Source organism: Balaenoptera acutorostrata, chromosome 1 (genome assembly GCF_949987535.1).
Source record: "Balaenoptera acutorostrata chromosome 1, mBalAcu1.1, whole genome shotgun sequence".
Classification (NCBI taxonomy): Eukaryota; Metazoa; Chordata; class Mammalia; order Artiodactyla; family Balaenopteridae; genus Balaenoptera; species Balaenoptera acutorostrata.
Genome location: NC_080064.1, coordinates 86,498,449 through 86,523,177, shown reverse-complemented (window position 1 = coordinate 86,523,177; position 24,729 = coordinate 86,498,449). Strand labels below are relative to the sequence as shown.

General features: G+C 34.0%; 1 protein-coding gene across 2 annotated transcripts in view; it reads left to right on the top strand.

The window, feature by feature from the left end:
• DPYD (dihydropyrimidine dehydrogenase) overlaps positions 1 to 24,729 on the top strand; it is an 808,008-nt gene that overhangs the window by 473,556 nt on the left and 309,723 nt on the right. For both annotated transcript variants that reach the window (XM_007169549.2, XM_057551077.1), the window contains exon 14: positions 6,056 to 6,220. In XM_007169549.2, the coding sequence (XP_007169611.1) occupies positions 6,056 to 6,220 (165 nt within the window). The remainder of the gene's footprint in view (positions 1 to 6,055; positions 6,221 to 24,729) is intronic.

Here is a 24,729-nt window from a genome sequence, read left to right as displayed (position 1 = left end):
TTTAAAGTTCCTGATGACAAATGGGTAAATTTTGTCACTAATTTAGGTTTTTGAGTGCTATCATTGTATAAGATACTAAGATGGAAAATTTACGTATTAAGAACAAATTCTCATCCTACCCATGTCACCCCTCCAAAACAACCAAGTGGAAATTATTCTGACCATTATAAAGTTTATTTTAGGGAGTAATCAAATATTAATATACTTAGTTCATGAAGAAAATAAAATGTTAGAGGGTTCTTTCATAACAGTGGAGTTGCACTAGAAACTGGGCCACTGTTGAATTTTATTTTACTTTTTGCTATTACCAGGGTAACAGTATGCCAGATTTATAATGATGGAATCATATTATGTAACAGGATATTTGTTAGATTTATCTGTAAAGTGAGTCTACTCTTTTATGGAATAATGAATACTTAAATCCCACTTATATAGAAGATGATATCTTTTAGAGGATGATTTTTCCTGCAGTGCATTACATTTTTGAAATTCTAGTTATTAAAACCAAATAATTAAAAGATTTTTTTGGATAAAAAACAACCAATTCACAGCAGAATCTTGGAAATTAAAAAGGAACAAATATCCCTAAGATTTAAGTTGCAGGTTTTCAGGTAAACCAACAAACCTTTAGCAATAGCTTATAACAATATTCACTATGCTAGCACAAAGCTCATTAAACAGATTTCTCATTCTACCATGTGTTTCTACAGTTCAGGAATAAAGCTTCTTTGAAATTGCATATCACTAATACTTTTAGAAAGCCTTTGTTGCTCCTCCATCTCCAATTTCTCCCCCAGCATCTACCTACTCCAAAAAGTAACAAAAGTAATTGTCATAAATTATTCTCTTACTTATTTTTAATTTCATCACAGAAGTATGTTTTAGGTATCATATTCTATATTTTTTTACATCTTGCTCTTTTCACTCAACAACATATTTTTAAAATTCATCTGCTGTAGTATAGTAGCTGTGGTTCACTGTGCAAATTTTATTTTTTATTTTCAGCTACCATTTTTAGACCCCAATTCTTTTCCTAGTTTTTTACCAAGTCATCTCTGCAAAGTTTCCTTTTCCTATTCATTGAGCCCATTGTGACTATCTTACTCCAGAAGTAACCATGGAAACAGCATGGTTTTTTTGTGTGTGTTTTTTTTTTTAGGATAAGAGAGGTCAAGTAAATGAACTTAAACAAATATAATCAGCCTATTTACCATTTCAATCTCTTTACTAGTGCTGAAAAATCACTATCATCACTTCAAATGTTAAGAGGTCACTAGCACTCCATTTTATAATGGTAATTACAAAATCACATGAAGCAGTGATATCACCTAATGATTTCTTATAAATAAACATCAATTTTTTAAAAAGTCTGAATATTGCTAATGTACTGAACACTAGAACTATGGTAATTCATCTTCTTTGTTATAGAGAATAAACTCTTATCTGTTCTAACTATTCTTGAATATGTTTATTTTGTTATATTAACTCCCTTAAGCAATGCTTATATGATTTTGCTATTAAATATTAAAGCAAAATATCATCTTGTAAAATCATACTCAGATTCTAGTATTCCCAGGTCAAATGCTTTAGTAAGTTATTGCCCAATTATTGAAGCTCTAACTTTAATCAGATAACCAAGGATAATTTGTTGTATCCAAGTTTTCATTCATCTTTCACTTAATTTAAAAAGTCTAAGTCTCAAGTCAGTGGAGAAGGTTTTTGACAAAGTAGTGGTAAATATGACTGAATTTGGGAAACAAAACCTAGAATAAAATTTATATTATTGATTTATCACTGGATGACCATATTGGAATTTTGGCACTTTAGTTGAATTTGGAATATGCTGAATTTTTTAATTGCTGTGATGGTAACAATTGACTCATGGACAGTTGACAAGTTCTACACAATTAGTGGCTGTAATCTGGGCCGTTATTAAGGATCTTTTTCTTTGCTTGAGTTAAGGAGAGAGAAAACTGACCTGTAAAGAGAGGCACTACCTGTCATAAATCAACATAAATGAGTAAACAATCCCTGTCATACAATAGATAAAATTTCCCTTTGATTTGCCTTGTACTTCCTGTTGGATCTTGGTTAAAGAAATCATTGATAATCCTCCCACAGTATATTTACAGTTTAACATTGGATTATAGAAGAGGAAAATAAAACAATCCCAACATTAACAGTAAATTCAACTCACAGTACACAAAATCTCTAATGGAAGAATTTGAGGTTTTAAGGTATCACTGAGGAAGAACATTTGAAGAAAGAAGCATTTGCTTGACTGTCCTCCAATTAAATGTTGTCATCTTATTGACCCTTTTGGCTGTTGTGAGTTCTTGGCCGAATTGTTATTAGGAGGAATACTGTAAAATAGCATATGGCTTAAAATCCCTGGACTATTGAGATTTTCCTTATACAGTATAGCTGTGATTCTTCCACTCATGTCTTTTTTATTTTATGATATTAAAAAAATATCTACACATTCTATGAAGATATGGGCACAGCCTAGGGCACAGATATAAGAGGCAACTATAGTTGGTTAAGGTCCTGATAGGAAGAGATCATCTTATCAGGACTTTAACCTAAGAAATCTCTTAACCCAAGAAGTCCCCTAGGTGGCCATGGACCAGGTTAGGAATTCTTATCCACTTGAACTGGAAAAGCATAAGAGTTGGTTTATATCTGAATGGGGCCATTCTATTTGGATCCTAGAGATCAGATAAATCCAGCAACTTAGGGTCAACAGTCAGAAAGGTCTTAGAAGCTACAGGGTGATCAAGTTCAAATATGCTTTTTGTCATCAAAGATCTACAGTAGTCTAGGATGGGGAGAAGTGGAGTGATGGGCAATCTGCATCACTGCATGCTGGTATCGGGATCTAGCCATAGTGTGGGGTGGGGGACTGTATTCAAAGAAGGGGTCCCTGAGGGATCAGGGGAAGCAAGTAAATGGTCCAGTAGGAAAGGATTTAAGCAAAGAATGAGTTCCTAAAATTTGACTATAAGCCCAAACCCATTTGTTTGTTCAGCAACAGAATGAGGCCAACAACGAATACCTTATAGTTCCTGCCTCAGGACAAGACCTATTCTAGTGCCTAGGGTTCTAGTTTAGGTTCCTTCATAATACATTATTTGAAACAACAAGGACCTACTGTATAGCCCAGGGAAATATATTCAGTATCTTGCAATAACCTATAATGGAAAAGAATCTGGAAAAGTATATATACATATATATGTGTGTATATATATATACATGTATATGTGTATATATATGTATATATATGTATATGTATATATATGTATATTTGTATATCTGAATCACTTAGCTCTACACCCAAAACTAACACAACATTGTAAATCAACTGTACTTCAATTGAAAAAAAAAAAAAAACAAAGAAAAATACATTATATGAGCACTTACTAAAGGCCAGGCTAGAAGCTGGACATGTAATAGTAAACGAGATATAGTTCCTTCTCTTCAAAAGTTTACACTCTACTGAAAAGTACTGACAAGAATATAGACAATCACAATACAGAATGTAAAGAGTACCAAATGGGGAATGGTACTCTTGGTACCATTGTTATTGTTATGATGGTGTGAGTCAGAGCAGATTAAGACTTAATGGTGCTGGAGAGATCAGAAAAGATTCCTAAATAGACTGAAGTCTAAGCTAAGACCTGAAGAATGGGCAGGAGCAGGGAGTCTAACACACGAGTCAGTTTTGTTGAATAAGCAGAAAGTGCCACTTCCAATGTAGGGGTTCAGAATTAGCATCCCCAAAATGTGTCACTTTGGCATGAAGGTTACTTTGAGATAAAGGCAGTCAAGATAAAGGCAGTCAAGAGAAACTACTGCCCCTCATTTAAGTACCTAGAAGAATTTAAATTTGGGATTTTTCCCTGAAAAGAGTTATTTACCTAGGTGTCTCCATCTATTCAACAGGGCAAACATCTAGTTACCAAACATCTACTCTTCTTCTTATTGTCCTATAATGACCCTTCTGTTCTTGGAAGCCCCAGATCCCTATCTCTTTCCTTAGCTCAGGATGGCATTTATACTTCATTTAACCTTTCTGTCTCTGAACCTCTCATGTATGTGGGGACTCTGACCCTCTCATGTATGTAGGATTCCTGTACATATGAAGTTAAATTCCATTTCTCCTGTTAATCTATCTCATGTCAATTTAGTTCTTAGACCAGCCTGAAGAACCTAGAAGGGTAGAGGAAAGTTTTCTTCCTCCTCAACACAGGTCAATAAATTACAAAATGGTCATTTAAAACAGGTGCCCTTTCATTTGTGGAACTACCCATTGCCAGGGCACATGACTTGGTAAACTGAATATGGACTCTCTTCACCTCCTTGATCCAATTCTCCTGTGCAGAGCACAGACTGTGACCTAGATTGGACTTATCTAGGTGAAGAAAATTTAGAGTGGAGGGGATAGCAGAGGAAAGGAGGAACTCAAGGCTTAAATGTATGGCTCCTGAAAATTGAAACATAAGAGAAAATCAGCCTAATTTGAATGAAACATTTCTAGAATTGTTTTCTCAGACCATGACAGCATGAGAGTACCTACCTGGGTGAGCTGCACAGAAGCCACCTGCAGGTACGCATTTAAGCATTTGCCAAGGTAGAAACTGGACCCACTAGGCTTGAGCTTCCTGGAGTGACTCTACTTGTCATTTTACCCATTAAGATCGCGTAACATGGTTTCACAATAGCAAATCAAAGTAAGGCTGGTGGTATTCCTACGATTACAATAAAAGTAGAATGGCTTAATTAGTAAAACATTAACTGGCAGGATTCCTATAAGTAAAAATGTACATATTTAAGGTGGCTTATTGTAACATTTATAACATTTATTTTATAATATACTAATTCGTATGTAAAAGTGAATGTAAATTGCCAGAAATTAACATGCAATGTGAAGAAAAGTCCTTTTATCCTCTGCAACTGTAGCATTTGGCAGATTCAGGAATAAATAATCTTTTGTGGCAAGGGTATGCCTTATCAAACATATGCAGATCAGCACTAATTAATGCTAATTAAGGTTTCCTGTCTATCTAGTTGGAAAAACGTCCAAATGTTATGAAATCCAGTTAGTATGCCTATTACGCTAATTGTTTTATATGGGGTGGTTCTTAATTAAAATATGTAAATTGACCTTAATTGCTATATACTAATGGGGGTTCATGTTATCTCACTAAAAGTGACAAGATGGTGAGGAGGGGTACTTAAAGGAATAGTTCTGATAGCTCCTTAACTAAATGACCTTTACTCAAAATTAATTTTAATTGGAAGCTGGCTAAAGAAACATTTTTCTGTCTTTGTTTCTGTTTAGTTTTTAGCAATGTAAGAATGTTACTCTTCTTTGTTAATACAGCTTTAGAAGCAGTATGGATTGTTAATTACACTTAACAAGCAAGTTAATTTGACTGTTTACTGTTTATAGTTATCAGGAAGTTATTGATATCCTCATTTCAGTCTTGGGAAAAATTAGTTCTCATTGAATGTGAATTTATAGTTAGAATCATATAGGTAAGTCAACCTAGTTAGTTTGTTAGAATGTGTGTTAAAGTTTGATGAGCCAGTCTTGCTAATATGTACTCCTTAGCTGATTTATATTGAAATTACTTTTTAGAAAAAAAATTTTTTTTCTTTACAAACATTAACTCTTATTTGAGTTAAAATTTCATTGGAGGTGCTTAGATTAAATAGACTGAAATGATTTTCTTACATTTTACTTATCGCGTTTTTATTTATTATTTAATGGCAGACAAATTAAAGTGTGTATGCCCAAAACCAGTGTAAATGAATTTACATATTTTTCCACTGTGCTAACCTTACAATTATAGGAAGTAATTTAAATAAAGCTAACAAATATTTTATTTTACTTTTTCATTTGATAGTAGTTTTTTTTCAACTGTAATTTAAAATATATTAAAAATGTGAGGCAGGACTTAGTAGAATACTGTCATATGGAAATGAGCATAGAATGAAGATAACAGTTTTTCCTTTGTAGAAAGGAGACCCAATATCTTTATTCTTTCAACAGGACATAGTAACAAATGTTTCACCCAGAATCATCCGGGGGACCACCTCTGGCCCCATGTATGGCCCTGGACAAAGCTCGTTCCTGAATATTGAGCTCATCAGTGAAAAAACGGCTGCATATTGGTGTCAAAGTGTCACTGAACTAAAAGCTGACTTTCCAGACAATGTAAGTGTGATTTAACGTCTAAAACAAAAGAATTGGCATAAGTTGGTGAATGTTTATTTAAACATCCAATTCATAGGCTTATAAATATTAATGTGTATAATATATTTTATTAAAGAATCTGCCAGTTGCTTTGCTGATGCATAGAAAGATAAAAAAGAAAGAAATGCTCAAGAACTCATAAAAATGTGCACAATGTGAGGCTTTGTTATAAATGGGTGCCATGTAGATGGAAGAAGTATCTACATAAGCAGGAGGAAGAGAAATGCAATACTCATTTTATTGAGTTGGTTTTCACTGTATGTGGCTAGTATTTATGAAGGTGATGACCTTAGGAAGAAATTGCAGACTGTAAATCATTTTAAGTATAAAGCTGAGGCAGAAGCAGAATTTCTTGTATAGTTTAGATTTTTTCAGTGGGAAATAATTCACCAAATAATTTTAACACCTTTATTCTGAATGAGTCAGCTATCTTTTATAAAACGTTTTTTTTTTCTTCTAAAGTACTATACACAAACATTACAGTAATATCAGGCTTATGTATGATATTTCATTTTTTGTGGATTTTTATATATTGCCTATAGTTTCTTAGTCCACAGATAGTATTTTCTCTTCAATAATTGGTTAGTGTTGTCTTTAATGTCATTCATTCATTCTCCTCCTCCTCCCCCCAGCCCCCTTCACCGTACACACACATGCACACACACACATTTCTCTCTCTCAGTGAGCTGGTGGTGAATTGAGGTTGAAGTTTGGGGTGATGTATGTTTGCATTGTAGAAAAGATTTCAAAGACAAATGAGAACACTTCAAGTATTCTAATAATAAATATTTTAAAATCTAATGAAATTTGTGGATGTTTGCCCACAAACTGATAAATCAGGAAATTTTACTAAGGAACTTTAGCTATCACACTATCACCTAGCTCATCAAGTTTCTTTTTCTGTTTTAGAAGGCTCTAATTGTTTCAAAATTCTCTCTTATCTTGAAACAAAATATAATCACATAAGATACAATTTATCTTCCTCAATTCAACCCTTCAGATGTGAAGGGAACTATAAAGGCCATCTGAAATCTATAGCTTCTGGTCAGGAATTTTTCACTTTCTGAGCTTGATGTTGCAATTATCTGTTTGCACATTATATAATCAACTCTAGTAACAATTTTGTTGGACTATTTGTGTTTTAAAGAATCCACATGTTCTGGGAAGTTTTTCTCAGAATGACAAGGACAAAAAGTGGGCAACCATAGAAATAATTATTAATATATTTTTAAACAATCTACAGTGTTAAGTAATACTATGCTAGGTACTGAACATTCAATAAAATAATAATAAATGGTAATAAGTGTGAGCACTTACATAGTATTCACTCTGTGCTAGTTATGGTTATAAATGCTTTATATATTTTAACACTCATTTAATTTTTCAACAACTTTATAAGATAGGTAGTATTATTTTCCCCATTTCACAGATGAGGAACTGAGGCACACAGAGTTAAGTAGCATGCCCAAGGTTCACAGCTATTATACGGTGAAGCCAGAATTTGAACTTGAAATTTGATTTTAGCATCCATGCTCCTGTCTAGTAATAGTGTTCACTAGTGTACCTGCTTATATTGCAATATCATTTCAGGCTCAGTGTTACTTATATTAATGCAAAATAAGAACAGTATGAAATATTCTTTCAATAGTATTTAGATGAGCCAATGCATCTGAAAAAAATCCCTTTCTCTGGAAAATAACACCTACCAATAACTTGTCTTAAGCTCACCTGATACTTTCTACCCTCTCTTGAGGAGGAATAAGATGTAATAATAATGGCCTCCAAGAAATGACAGTAAGTAGACAAGAAAGTTGAGACAAAACCCTTGCTTTGTGATCCTACAGTCAAGCAGAAAGACTTGAACACATTTAAATGTTCTTTTCAATTTCCCTGGAAATAATTTTCTTCTCCTATAACACTTTTTCTTCTGAGAAAACAATGCAGCTTTTCTTGTTTCTAATTCTTTCACCATTTAGATTATATTCATTATTCTTTTTCTGTGTTCTTAGAATTAATTTCTAACATTTTTACTCCCCATATCAAAGATAACATTTTAAATACAATTAAAATGGCATTCCCATTTGAACCCATAGAAATAATATGTGTGCACCTAGATATTGCCATGCTGAGAGCAGAATATCCCCCACTGTTTTGGAATTACTCTGATGCCATACCCAATGAGCTGAATGAAAGAAGGTGACCCTTCCTTTTCCACGTTTAATTATCACTCTCACTGGAGTTTTCCCACATCATTCTCGAGTGTGTGGCTGCCACCTTTAATGGCGGGGATCAGATAATTCAACCTATTATGGCAGCTTCTAAGCAAGGGCTAACTTTTCTGAAAAAGGAATTGTGCCGGGGAGCATATAGTTCAGCTAACATCAGCAGCCAGTATCTTTCTTTCCAGAGAAAGTAGGCACCAGTTGACCGTGAACTAAAGGAGACAGCTGGAAGAACATGTTGAATATAAAGACATTAAGACCCCCTGAAATATATTGTAAAGGCTTGTTTCTTAACTGTCACAGAATTATACCAAAGCCTACACTTATACCAGATTTCTGCTTGGCTTTCAAGGTTTCCTTTTATTTACCTGTGAATTAAACTTGGCACACTGATCATTGTAGTGACAGTTTATTACTAAGAGTTTTGTTTTTTTTTTTCTTTCCTAAGCTGAGATTTTGCAATGCTTATTATGAAATGTATTGTGTAATTAGGGCTTACGGAAATCAATTTTAAGTGAATCCTTTAATTCTCACTGCAAAAACCTTAGACATCATATACTTTAGGCTTGCAAAAAATTTTTACCAAGAAATACGTGCTGCATTTTGTCTGAATGCACTGAATTAGCAAGCAAAGACTGGCATTTTCTATCATTTGTGGCAGCTAAAGTGAGAGTTAGGCAAAAGATAGGGATTCATCAGTGAATCAGCTGGTGAAGATAGAAAAGGGAATGATGGCTTTGTTAGAGAAATTAATAAGGGAAGAACAATTGGTATGTAAATATACTTCTATTATAAGACACCTCATTTCTACTGAAACCCATTCTCAGTTTATTACTGAGAGATCGGCATTGCACACGTTATGTTCAAAATGACTCCAAAGAAGTTGCTCTCTGTCAGCATTCTGAAGATGCTTTCCTGACCAGCAGCCTCTAAATACAGAGTTCTTAACCTTGTGTGTGTGCCATGGCCTCCATAAGCACCCTGGTGAAGCCTAAAAGCCTCTTTTAGAATACTGTTTTTCAATGCATAAAACAAAATTCATAAGGTAATAAAGGATTCCCATTATATTAAAATAAAATTCTTGAAATATTTTAAAAAAATATGATGTAGCAAAATATGTTACTCTTTAGTAAGGCACTAAAAATACAATCTAATGGCAGATCTAATACCTACTGCAGTCTTGATATAATGGTGACTCCAGCTGATACCCTGAGATAGCTGCAGCAACTCTACATCTCTATGTGATTTTCTCTGGTTTCTGTTGGTGCAAAGTCATAGGTATTGATAGTGTTACACTGGTTTGTTGCTTCATGATGGAGGAAGTGCTAAATTTCAGTGAAAGGCTAGTGAAAATAAAGATCTAATTTTTTTTTTTCCATCCAAGTTCATGAATTTTCTGTTTTCTATCAAGGGTTCTAAGGACCTCAGATTAAGAACCTGTGTCCAGCGTTTCTCAATTCTGGTTGCGTATTAGAATCTCCTAGAGAGCTTCAAAAATGGTATTTATGGTTAGGCCCTATACTAGTTGAATCATTTTAGAATTCTGGCATGGATACAGTGAACATAGATCTGTGTGTGTGTATGTAAGTATGTGTATAGATATGTATATGTGTATGTGTGTGTGTTTATATTTTTTATAAAGTTCCTCAATTGATTCTACTACATATACCATCAATGTCACTCATGAATTTTGACATATATCATTAAATATTTATAAAACTCCTATACCAGAACTATTTACTGGGAGCTGTTTATATGTGCTAAGGGTTTTATGTATCTGTGAAACAGAGATTTTCCCCATTTTACAGATGAGGGAACTGACATTTAGAGACATTGCATTAACTGTTAGTATGTAAATGTTTTGGGACTGGAAATCTTTCCATTACACCATGAAGAGGTGTTCTATTTGACCATAAAGAACCTGAGAAATTAAGAACATACATGTTACAATCCTCCCTTGTCAGCCCACTCAGATGGGCCAATTAGATTGAGCTTTCTCAACTGCAGACTGTCAAAAGAAAAAAAAAACGAACAAACAAATCTTTTCATTTGACAAAGAAAGTTCTGTCATCAGTCAATCATTATCTTGTCATTAGTTCCAGTGAAGAACACTTTATAGCTCAGCTCTTTTTGCTTTGTAGGGATGTAGGTGTCTATAGAAAACAATGCCAGTGACTCAATGTGGACCTTGGCTTGAGTTGTTACCTGGCCTCATTTTAAGTTCTGTATTTGAAAATAGGGAAGTCGAGGGACTGAGTCAGATCTAGGTATCCTCCAAGCAGGAGGATGCTCCCTACTTATTCAGTGGACATTCGTCACCCCATTACTCTTGCACAGTCTTCTTACAGGTGCCACAAAGGCTGACTCAGCAGAAGTGGTCTTCCTTTTCTTTGAAGTATGTATAATTAAGTTCAGCTAATTAGAAATAGGGGCTTGTGTTACCCATTCAGTCTGTTCAGATACATTTGTAACAAATGGAACTACAATAAATGTATTGTCAGGAAGCAATGATCAGTGTAAGTTCATTACTTTTGCTTTCTGATCACAGAGCTTACAAAGCACAAACAGCACCTTAGCTCTTCTCTCCTCGTATCCCAAAAAGGGTATTCACCAACAGAAACGTAAGAGTCTCTGCAACTGGAGGCATTCCTTCCTTGCTCCATCTGGAATTATTTGAGCTTATAAAGTCCCTGTTTCTATAAATGTCTACATATTCCCATGCTGATTTATTTTAAATAGATTAGAAAACTGCTGGATCAGGTACTAAAGGGAAGCCTAGTATATCCTCCAGGAAGCTCTTCTCTTTTTTACACCACAGCTTAAGTAATGATTTTGTAATATTGTTCGTGAATTCCAGAGGACATAGATATTTCCCAGCCTCGCTTTTTTGCTAAAATCCAGGACAATTATCTAGTGGCATTACTTTATTATTTTTTTAAAAAAAGATCTGTCTAGTTTACAAAAATCAAAATAAATCCAAAATGATTCACAATTAGCCATAGGCCAAGCACTGATTTGGTTATGCCCAACAAACCTTAAAGACCAGACCTGAAAGGATAAAAATATGTCCAAGTAATTTAATTGCAACTCAGGAAAAAGCTCAAGAATATTTATAGGAATACAAAATATCTAGTACCAAGCAAGATAAAGTTCAATGTCTGGCAACCAATTAAAAATTACCTAGTATGTAAAGAAATAGGAAAATAGTCCCAAAATAATAAAAAAAATCAATCAGTTTAAACTGATATGATGTTAAAATTAACAGGCAAGTACATTAAAACTGTTATTCCATACATTCAAAAGGCTAAGTTAAGCCATGGATGATAGATAAAAGACCTAAATCAAAATTCCAAGCATGAAAACTACAACAAAAGGGATGGAAAACACACTGCAAGTTATTATCAGCATATTGGCACTGAAGAAGAAATAATTAGTAAATTTGAAGATACAGCAATAAAAACTATCCAAAGTGAAACACACAAACACACACACACACATACACACACACACACACACACAGAGGTTGAGAGAGAGAGAGAAGAAAGTAAACATACCATTCGTGAGCTGGGAAAAATTTCAAGTGGCCTAATATGTACTGGAATTCCTGAAATTTGAAGAAATAATAGACCAGACTTTCCCAATTTTTCTTAAAACTATAAGCCTCCCACTATGCAAACAAAACAAAAACAAACAAATAAAAATAATAAACAAGAAACTTGATGAACTCCAAGCACAAGAAACATGAATAAAATTACACCAAGTTAATACATCATAATCAACTTAATTAAACCAGTGATAAAGAGAAAAACTTTAAAGCAGTCAGGGACAAAAAGCGTGTTCCATACAGAGGAACCTAACATAAGGGTTACTGCTCTGATTTGTCATCAGAAACAGTGCAGGTTACGGGCTCTGCAGCTCAGAACTGGGTCCAGCTCTGCCTCTTCACTGCGGGGACTCTGGAAAGACACCTCTTCGGTTGTCACTTCTTCTATAAACTGGGTTAGTCACAGGTAGTTCTGTTTTTAATTTGCCAAGGAGCCTCCATACTGTTTTTCCATTGAGGCTACACCGTTTTGCGTTCCCACCAGGATGAACGTTGAGGACATGCGCTGAGCGGAATAAACCAGTCCCAGAAAGACAAATCCTGCGTGATCCCACTCATATGAGCTATCTTACATGGTCTAATTCATAGACTCGAAGAGCGGAAAGATGGTGGCTAGGGGCTGAAGGGTTGGGGAGATGAGGAGTTATCATCAACGGGCAAAAAGCTTCAGGCGAAAGGCAGATGAACGAGCTCTAGAGAACCTGAGTACAGCACTGCGTCTGTAGCCAACAGCACTGCATTGTGCCCTTAAAACCGTGCTAAGAGGGTAGAGCTCATGCTAAGTGTTCTTCCAAAATACAATAACATTTTTTAAAAAATAAAGAGAGATGAGCCATCCACCCCTGGCCCTGCTGGCGCTGGGGTGATTCGTGCTCGTGGTTGGGGCACCTTTGCCCACCAGGCACACCGCACGGAGTGGGGTTCATGTCATCAGAGGGGAAAGCCTGACTGGCTCTAGGTTCTTCATCAGACTTGGACCGAGGGGCCTTTCTCTCACTGGGAAATTTCAATGCAGTTTTGGTGATTAGAGCTTGAGAGAAGCCCCTGCTCTCAGGGGTTTAGAACAGGCTTCACTGGGCAGCACACCAAGGGCCACAAGTCTGGGTCCAAATCCTGCTTCTGCTGTGAATCAGCCGTGGGGCCCTAGGCGAGTCATTTCCCTTCCTTGGTCTTGAAGACTCTTCTAGAAAAATAATGATGTCTGAGGCATATTGAGCCCTAAGCACTATGCATACATGATTTCATTACTTAATTTTCCTAAGGCCTACGAGGCAGGTACCGTGATTATCACCCCCATCTCACCATGGAGGATTCTGAGGCTGAGAGGCCCTGAGTAACTGATGAGTTACCCTCTCTGTAGAGTGTCGGCTCAGAGACAAACCCATGCTTTATTCTAGCAGGTGAGTAGATAACATTCCCATAGTCTGGGATTCTAGCCCGATCATGGAGTTAGCGTCACTGAATAGAAAATTGTCCTCCCTTGAGACAGGGTTGGTTTTTGGTAATTCACTTCGTTTCTTCCTCCCTCCCTCCCTTTTTCAGGTTTATTGAGGTATAATTTGTTATTATTGAGGTATAATTGACATGTAAAGTTGTAAGATAATTAAAGTTGTGCATTGAGGTGAAAAAAAAAAAAGAAACAGTGCAAGTTAGAGGTCATCTTTAAAGTGCTGAAAGATTTAAAAGACAAGCAAACAAAAACTGTTAACCTAGATTTCAAAATTCAGTAACATATCTTTCAGAATACAGTGAAATAAGTACTTTTTCAATCATAAAAAGATGGAAAGAATTCATCACCAGGAATCTGCACTACAGGAAATGTTAAAAGAAAATATTTAGGTTGAAGGAAAATGATGCCAGGTTGAAATATGGATCTACACAAAGGAGTAAAGAGCACCAAGATTTGTAACTACATGGGTAAATAATTCTTTAAATTATTTATTCACTTTAGAAGAGAATTGGTTGTTTAAACAAAAACATATTATAAGATAGTGTGGGGAGTTTATAACATACATGAAGGTAAAATATATGACAACAATAGTGCAAAAGTTGTGAGGAAGAAATGGAGGTATACTACTGTAAGCTTCTAAAACCTTATGTAAAGTTTTATATCCCTTGAAGGTAGACTGTGATAACTTAGAGATATATACTCTAAGCTCTATACAACCACTAAAATAATGTGACTTAGTTACAGATATAACATGAACAATAAAGGTGTAAGATAGAATTAAACAAAGTACTCACACCAAAAGAAAGTAAAATTAAACCTAACCATATCAATAGTCAAATTAAATGTAAATGGTCTAAACATCTCAATTAAAAGGCAGAGATTTTCATATTTGGTTAAAAAAAAAAACAAGATTCAACTTATGCTGCCTACAAGAAAAAACAAGTTAAAATATGAAGACACAAATAGGAGAATATTGAAGCAATGGAAGGAGATATACAATGGTAATTCTATTCAAATAAAATCTCATAATACTGATAGCAAAGTAATTGTAAAAGCAAAGAATATTATCAGGGGCAAAAAAAGATCAACTTATAATGATGAAAAAAATTCATCCAGAGTTGATAACAATCCTAAATGTTTTATGACTTAATAACAGAGCTCAAGAAACCTGAATAAAAAACGATAGAGCTGCAAGGAGCAATGGGAAAACTCAAAATTATAATTGGATATTTCCATACCTGCCTGTCAGTAATTAATAAAACAATAGAATGAGGCTGTTGAGGATTTGAAAAATGCTATCAACTTATCTAATTGAAGTTTATTGGACACACCACCCAAAGGCAACAGAATACACAGTCACTTCAAGTACATGCATAATATTTACTACAATAGGCCATATTCTGAGCCATACAAGTCTAAACAATTAAAAAAAAATTTAAATCATCCAAGGTATATACTCTGCCCACAACAGAATTAAATTTGTAATCAAAAACAGGAATGTATTTGGAAAATCCCCAAATATTTAGAAAATAAATAATATACTTCAATAACCCTCGGTTAAAAGAGAAATCACAAACAAAATTAAAAATTATTTTGAACGGAATGAAAATTAAAATACAAAATATCAAAATTTGTAGTATATCATACAAGCATTACTTGAGGGAAAATCTATAGCATCAAATACATGTATCAGAAATGAAGAAAGATCTCAAATCAATGACTACAACTTCCACCTTTAAAAACTAGAAAAAGAGAAAATTAAACCCAAAATAACATAAAGGATATAATGAAGATGAGAGGAGGAAATTGATGAAATAAATAACAGAAAAATAATAGAAAATGTCAAGGAAGGTAAAGCTGATTCCTTAAGAAGACAAATCAAATTGATAAAACTTTAGCCAGACTGATCAGGAAAAAAAAGGGAGAAGAAACATATATTACCAATATAGGGAATGAGAGAAGTAACACCACTGCAGATTTTACAGATATAAGACAGAAAATTACAGAATATTATGAACAATTTTATGCAGATAATCAACTTAGGTGAACTGGACAAATCCCTTTAAAGACACAAATTTTCAAAGTGTATTCAAGAAGCAATGGATAACGTTAAAGAAATTGAATTACTGGTTTAAAACATTTCCATGAAGAAAACTAGGAGCCCAGATGGCTTCATGAGTGAGTTTTACCAACCATTTAAGAAAGAATAATGCCAATTCTACACCTACTTTTTCAGAAAAGAAAAACAGAGGAAATACTAACTAAATCTGTAATGCCACACTTTGATATCACAACCAGATAAAGGCAGGACAAGAAAAGAAAACTATGGACCAGTGTTCCTCATTAACATAGATGCAAAAGTTCTAAACAAATTTACAAATATTAACCAACAATATATAAAGAATATAATACATCATGAACAAATGAGGTTTATTCCAGGAATTCTGGTAGGTTTAACATTTGAAAATAATATAATTCACATAAGTTGCAAACTAAATAATAACAACAACACAAACAGGAAAAAACATTTGAAGAAATTCAAAAATACTTTCCTAACTTTTAAGTAATTTCAGCAAACTAAGAATATACGAGTAATTTCTTAGCCCTCTAAAATGCATTTTAAAAAAATCCCTAGAGCTAACATTCTAGTTAATGGTAAAAGACTGAATACTTTCTTCCTAAGGGAAATAAAATAACGATATTTGCTTTTGCCATTTCTAGTACACATTGTGCTAGAGTTCCTGTACTGTTTAATAAGAGAAGACAAATAAAAGATACGCACATTGCAAAGGAAGAAGTAAAACTACCGTTATTCACAGATGACATGATTATTTATGTAGAAAATCTGACTGAATATACCAATAAAAACCACTTTATTTACAAAAGCAGGCAGCTAGCTTACAAGTTACTGTTTTCAGATTTGATTTTTTAAAGAGTTGCATTAAAATACTGTTTATCTTCATTACTAACTTTTCTTGCACTCTGTTAAATTCTGCACTCCAGGCAAATGCCTAACGACTCAACCTGGCCTTGGCCTGCCAAAATACAACTTTAAATAATAAATGAGTTTAGCAAGATTGAAGATACAAGATCAACTTTTAACTATCATTTGTACTTTTTATATACTAGCAATTAACAATTGGAAACTGAAATAAGTATATCTTATCAATATATCAATATAGCAAAAAAATGAAATAGGGATAAATTTGACATAAGATGTGAAAGACGTGAACACTGAAAACTACAATATATTACTATAGAAATTAAAGAATTAAGTAAATGGGAGGCTATATCATGTTCAGTGATCAGAAGAGTCACTATTGTTAAGATGTCAAGTAACCTCATTGATTTAAAGGTACAATGAAATTACAATCAAAATATTAACATGATTTTTTTGCAGAATTTAACAAGTTGATTCTGAAATTCATATGGAAGTATAAAGAACTTACAGTAGCCAAAATAATTTAAAAAGAACCAAATTGGAAATCTAAAACTTTCCGATTTCAAGACTTATTTTAAAACTACAGTAATTAGGATAGTGTGGTATTGGCATAAAGATAGATAGACAAATAGATTAATGGAGCAGAATAACAAGTCCAGAAAACAACCTACAAATTATTTATATGAACAAATGATTTTTGACAAAGATTCTAAAAGGAAATTCAGTGGGCAACATACAGTCTTTTCAACACATGATGCTGGTAAAATTGGGTATCCATATGCAAAAAATAAAAATAAAATAAATGACTCATGTCTGACATGACATATAAAAATTAACTCAAAATATTCATAGACCCAAATGACAAACCTAAAACTATAAAACTCCTTTAAAAAAAAAGGGGAGAAAGTTCTGTTATCTTAGGTTAGAGAAATACTGAATATTTCTTAGATGCATACCGAAAGTATAGTCTTTGAAAGAAAAAGATGATAGATGTGATTTCTTCCAAATTAAAACTTTGGTCTTCAAACCTGTTGCTAAGAAAATGAAAATACAAACTACAGACTGGGAAAAATATTTGCGAATCATGTATCTGGTAAAAGACTTGTATCCAAAATGTTTAAAGGACTTTCAAAACCCAGTAATAAGAAAGCAAACAACCCTTCCCACTTTGAGCAAAACATGTGAAGAGACACTTCACCAAAGAAGATCATGAATGACAAATAAGCACAAGAAAAGGTGCTCAACATCATTAGTCATTATAGAAATCCAAATTAAAGCCACAGTGAGATATACATCTATTAGAATGTCTAAAATTTGAAAGACTGATCATATCAAATGTTAGCAAGGATATGGAACTACAAGAACTCTCATACATTGCTAGTGGTAAAACCACTTTTGAAAATAGTTTGGTAGTTTCTTAAAAAGTTAAACATACACCTACCACATGACCCAGATAATCCACTTTTGGCTATTTACCCAAGAAACACCAAAGCATATGTCCATACAAAGACTTGTACAGAACTGTTCACAGCAGCTTTATTTGTAACAGCAAAAAACTGTGAATGACTCAAATGTCCAGCTGAATAGATCAACAAACTGTGGTGTATGTATACAATAAAATACTACTTAGTAGTAAGAAGAATGAGCTATTTGATACATACAACATGGATTAATCTCAAAAATTATGCTGAGAAAAAAAAGCCAGCCCCTCTCCCCCTCAAAAAATACATATTTTATGATAAAACTGTAGAAACTGTTAACTAATCTATAGGTATGTAAAATAGATTAATGGTTGCATCATAGACAGGGGAGGAGTTGGAGGGAGGGATTATAAAGCATCACAAGGAAATTTGGGGGCATGATAGACATATTCATTATCTTGATTGTGATGATAGTTTCAAAGTATGTAAAATTGTTAGCTTTAAATATGTGCAATTATTATATGTTATACTTTATATTATATATAGTATTTAGAGAATTATATTTCAATAAATCTGTTTTAACATATTCAATAGGTTAAATTTAAAATTATAAAAGCACTTTTCATGGGATGTGCCCTGGGAATTAATCCCAGGTTGGATTAAATGGCTAAACCCCTGTCACCCGGCTATTCAATCCCTACCCATTGCCCAAGCCACCAGTCAGTTATTACCTTCCGTGAAATTTTCTAGTGTTTTGATTGTATTCACTTTGATATGGAGACACAGGAATTAACATGAGGTTAAAAATGATGTCATGCAGTGTTAAGAAAGAAAAGAAATGTTGGGTGGTTTTTTTAAGCTTCTGCTTTGTGGGAGATTAAAATGCTAGGGCTTTATTTCATTCAGTAAAGGAAAAATCTTAAGAAAATCCATCAAAGCTTTTAGTCACTTTATATATACAAGCATTAACTGCCTGCAACATACTTTTTCTCAAATTCTCCTCCACTTTGTAATTTGTCAGGCTGCCTTTTGGGTAACAATATTTTCTCCTCAGTTTGGAAGTATAGCATCCAACACACTGAACCATGTTGAAAGAGACCCTGGGGATGGCGATGTTGCATTGAATTTAGACTCTTTCTTGGTTATATACTAGCTCATGAGAGAGGCAAAGGATACAATTTATCAATTATATATGTTTGCTGCATAACCAGACCATGTCATGAACTAAAAACAAAGCCCATACTCAAACTGCTGAAGAGGTTTGCTCAGTGGCCTCATTTACTTAATATCAATTTGGTAATATTTCACATCAGTCAGTGTTCTGTTTTTGTGGAGAAATCAGCTCTAATCATTCTTCTCTTAAAGTATTAGGGAAACTAGGAGAGAGAAAGGAGAAAGTAAAACCTCTTACTGCCCCTGACCCCTCAAGTCCCTAACTGTATCTTTTTTGATTTTTTTTATCTTGAAGGGCCCATTTAATTTATTAATTTTTTAAAAAGCACCAACGTTTTATGAGAGGCTAAAAGTTGGAGATTATTAAATAGAGGTTGTTATTTAACATAAGATACTATAGTTATGTGTGTTGCATTAACTTTGTTACAAACTACTTATTCTATTTTACTTTTTTTTTTTTTTTTTTTGCCACTGGGCATTTTATTCTTTTACACTGTACCCTACAGGGAATATTCCAGAGATTTATTTTTCACAAGGAACAAATTTCATATTTTTCCCCTTAGGTCTTCTAAGATATTTACTTAAAATTATTCTGTTTATTCTTTAAGACAGTTTTCAAAAAAATAAATACTTAGTACTATTTTAAAGGCCTATAGACTGCTCTTTAACAACTGTCTTTCTATTTCAACCATTATTTATGTTTGGGTAATTGATTCAATTTAATCAGAATTTAAAACTATATCTGTGATGCACAAATATGATCTAATTAATTGTAAACGATCTAAAAGGAGAATGGTCACGGAGGCACTGGACTTCTAATTTAATCACTAGGCAAATTTAGTACTTCATCCTTAAAATATCACAAATGAGGCAAACTTTAATAGAACAAACGTGTGTAAAATGAACCCTCTAATTTACTTAAAATTTCACTCTATGGGATGTGTCTTCATTTTAAGAATCAAAGTCATGAAAATATACATTTAAATGAGGTCCATTCATACAGGTAACTTGTGATTAGCCATTTTAATAGCAGATAGAGAAGAATTATGAATGAAATACAACAGTAAAGATATGATATTTTTGCCAGTAGCTTCTACTTTTCTACCAAGAGTGCATTTCATAACCGTGTTAAGAGAAGAGAGATTTTTAAAAAAGAAGGAAGGAAGGAAAAAAAAAAAAAAAAAACCCCACATTTTTTGGCAAGGAGCCATTTCCCAAGGCAAGCCCTGAATCTTAACAGAAGGAAAAGAAGCAAGAATTTGACAAAGAGATTTTATGAATGCAAATAACCTTGTAAGGAATACATGAATATCATCCCCATTTTGTATTAGAATCTGATATCCAGATGAAGGTAATTTCCCAAGGATATTTCTCAGACTGTTAGTGGTAAAATTTCAAATTGATGACAGAGGTCTGATGTACAAACACTCACAATAGAAAAAAAATATTACTTTTTAAAGTCAAGCTTCAGAATACTTAAAAATGTCCATGTATGATTCACTTTTTCTTTTCACCTGGATTTTCCTCCCCTTCTGGTGGAGGTGCTAAAGGGCAGAGAAATGGGAAAGGTAATCAGCCAGGGGGAAGAGAAGAAGCAAAGACCTAGATAATTCACAAACTGGAAAATGAGCTCCTAACTAATCAAGACTAGATTGTAAATAAGATAGAGAGAATTTATGCATCCCTGGTATTGGCCTGAATAGCATTTGCGCCCAGTCCAAGGAAAGTATTTGTGAATTTCACAGTTGGCTATTTTTTCTCCCTTTGAGATTTTTCCTAAGCTAATTATCTATTATGTACATGAAGCAAAGAAATAACTTATCATTAAAGTCATTTTTGACGTAGATACTTCACTTTGCATGTTGTTAAAATGCCTAGAGTATTAATAAAGAATGAGTTAACTATTAATACAGCTTCTTTGGGGAGTTTCTGATCTATATACTGATCACCCAAAAGGAAATTTTGTGTAATATTTTATTCATGAAAAATTTAGAGAAGTAACTAGATTAACTAATCTTTCCATAATAAATAATTTAATTTAACTTTGCACTGCTTTTTGCATTTTAATTTTTTCATAATGTGTCCTTTAAAATCCCCAATATTAAAATGATCAGTAACTGTTTTGTGGTTGATTTAGTTTAAATTGTAAATTTAGTTATGGCTCTTGGGTTGCAAGGTTGGGGGGGAGGTGTCAATATAGAAAATGAACACATTTATAGACTGGAAAACTTATGTATGCAATAAGTTTTTAGATGAATTATTAGAAAACAGATTGGAAATCAATGTGAAAATGACATATAACAGTAATTTTTGTTGTTACCCAGACTATAATTACACCTCAAATACTTTACATTTAACATACTTTCCTACTTACTATTCAATAAGTTTTTGTATCATGTTTTACGACTCAGAGTGTTTGCCTTATTTCTGCTTACCACCTTCCAAGACCTTCTCAGTTCAAACTCAGCTAGGATAGATACAATATAATTAGGTTGTGTCTTTGAATTTCAGGCAGGACTTCTGCTTCTAGTTAGGAGATAGAAAGCCAGGAGAGATTACACTCCCACCCTAAAAACCAGAGTAAGTCAGATAATCAGCAAGATTGGATTTTTTGTTTTTAACCCATGCAGATTAACCCAAACGAAATAAATTCCAGAAAGTGATAAGCTCTTTTTGGGAGAGAAGAGACTCTTGACTGTTTTGCTCCCTGGAGGAATGGTGGGAAGGGAAGGAAATCACAACAGAGAAACCAGTAAAGATTTAAAGAATGTTTAATGGATGTGTTTGGAGTGGTATGATGCGTGAGAACCTCAAGGAGCCCAGGCAGAGAACTTGTCAGCCATTAGCAACCAACTCTTTCCCATGTTATTTCATTGAGCTGCCTACCAGATGTGGGGCTGAGGCAGCAGAGCTCAGAGAGATCATCCTGAAGGGAATCAGGACCTTCTCCAGTTACAAGGCAGAGGCCTACTGAAGCCTGGGGTGGGGAAAGAGCCCTGAGAGAAATTCTCCAAGGCATTCTAGGCCTTCACCAGTTGTATTGCAGTAGCCCTTTTGAAGGCTTGAGGAAGGCATGCTCAGCAGAAAGATGTTCTGAAGCACGGAAGGCCAGTGTGGAAGTAGAGAGCAAAAAGAACTCCCCAGCAACACAAAAAGCTAGCAGCTGGTCTGCAGGCAGCAAGAGACATCCCATGGTTTGGAAAGTTGGTGGCTGGACTAATCATAATAAAGAGACTCTGGAGTCTTTCTGGGGCTCAGTTCCCAAGTCCTACTGAAGAGAAATTTCTAATCCAACACTCAAACGTTTGAAGCCAGTGGAGAACTAGATCTAGTAAAATCAACACAAAGCCCAGACTCAGCTTAACTACAGATTTGATCAACTCAGTCTCCTACATTAGCAGCCTCATAAGAAGGGTACACCCTTTTCTGAGATAAGTTTTATTTATTTAAGTCTCTACTGTTCTTTTACACAAACTATCAGACATACAATGAAAAGTTATAAGGTTTGAGGGAAAAAAAAAAAATGTGACCCAGGTGAAGAGAGTTTTCTTGCAAGTTGTTTGTAGAAGCATATCCAGAGATAGAATTGGAATTATCAGATAAAGACTCTAGAATTAACATGATAAATGTGCAAAAAAAAAAAAAAGGTCTAGTGGAAAAACATTCATGAAAAGATGGTAGAATTTTATCAGAGGGTTGTAAAATATTAAAAATATCCAAATAGAAATATATGAAGGATACTATTTCAGAAATGAAGAATTCATAGTATAGGTTTGAGGGAGACTGGATATAGCAGAGAGAAGAATCAGTGAAGTTGAAGACAGAGTAAAAGAAGTTACCCAAACTGAGAAAACAAAGAAGAAATATGTCACAGTGTCTGAGATCTGTGGGACAATATCAAATCCTCTAACATTCATGTAATTGAATCTTATAAAGAAATGAGAGATTCTAGCACAAGTTATCTATTCGAATAATACCATCTTACAGTGGCTTTCCTTGACTGTCATGTGGAGAGCAGTCCCCTATCACAAACTCCAATTGTACTCATTACTATCAAAATTGTTCCCTTTTTTTTATTCTACCAATATTTATTGAATATATAGTGTCATAAACTATTTTAGAATATAATATTCAACTAGAAAGTATATTTCAGTATATCAGTATATATTCAATAATATATTTGTCCCTTTTCTCACAAAACTTATTTCTTCTCTAGAGTGTGAATTTCATAAGGGTAGGGACCTTTTTTATTTTTCCTCATTTGTTCCTGAATCTCGACCTTCTAGAACAGTAGCTTGTGCATAGTGGGACTCAATTAATATATCTCAAGAAAAATGAATTTTTCTAAGGGTTAGTTCTAAGGCCCTATTTTATAGTGTCTTGCCAAAGATTGTCTGACAAAAACTCATAAGCCTGTTCTGCTATGTACTATTTCTCTTTCTTTGTTCTTTCTAACCCCCAGGCTCCAGGCTCCACTTCTACATTCTCAAAAGGATTGATTCACATAGGCACATTTTACAGATACAAAAAGGTGTACAGATGTAAACCAAAATTTTTATAAGAGGAACTAGATATGGGAGAAGGATAATAGTGCTTCTATCAATGCATATATAACTCTATCTTGTAATTATTTGCATGTAAGTCTCTGTTCCCTCCAGATCGTGGTCTCTTGGTATTCCTAGGGCCAAGGCACATGCCCAGCCAAGTTCAATTGCTTCTCTGTCATATACATCATGATATGTTATTTAATTTCATGTGGAAGTGGGCATTTCTTAAATTTTTCAATCATTTATAGAAAATCAGCCATATAATTAAAGGACTCATGCCGTGAAAGGTTTTTTTGTTTGCTTGTTTTTTTGTTTTTTTTTTTTAAAGAAAAGGCAACTGTCAAAATACTTAGTTTAAATTATTATTCTTATTTAAAAATCCATGTCCCCTAGGCCATGTTGGCCGAGTCTAACAAACAGGTGACCAAATCTGTCTAAGTCGATCAGTGATTGATTAGATAGGCTATATCAAATCACACACTTGAATTTTCCAAGGGTAATATTCCTTTCTCATAGTTCTAACTAAGGAACGTCTATGCATCTCCTGTGATGTTCTGATTTATATTAAGATTTACTTCCAATCATCACTGAAACAGCCTTCTAATCTTAGAGAGAAATCTGATGATGGTAGAAAAAAAATTGGAGTTGCCATTCTTTATCATTCTCAATAAATGTAACTGAATTGTTAAGTCATAGGGTCCTTGGATGTCAGAATCTTTGAATCACTAATTAGCAAGCATCATCTGGCTCAGTCTGTTTACTAAGGAGAAAAATGAAGTTTAGAGATATTGGTACCCAAGTCATGCAAACTGGTGTTCAGTTTGTCCACATTTATTAAGCACCTCATGCCTCTTTTCCTAAATATATGTTTTTTGGTTATTGCTAACCTTCCCTTCCCCCGACCCCCAAATAAAACACACCCAAGAGAATACTATTAAAACCCAGGTGCACATCCTTTAGACTTATATGTTGTCAGTATCTATTAGTCAGGGTATGGTAATTAACGATGACTAAATTAATTAGTAATAACTGCCCATTATTGTGCAAGTTGCTATGCTGAGTAATACCTACTTTATCACTAATGCACATCACAATTTTAAACAAAGTATTTT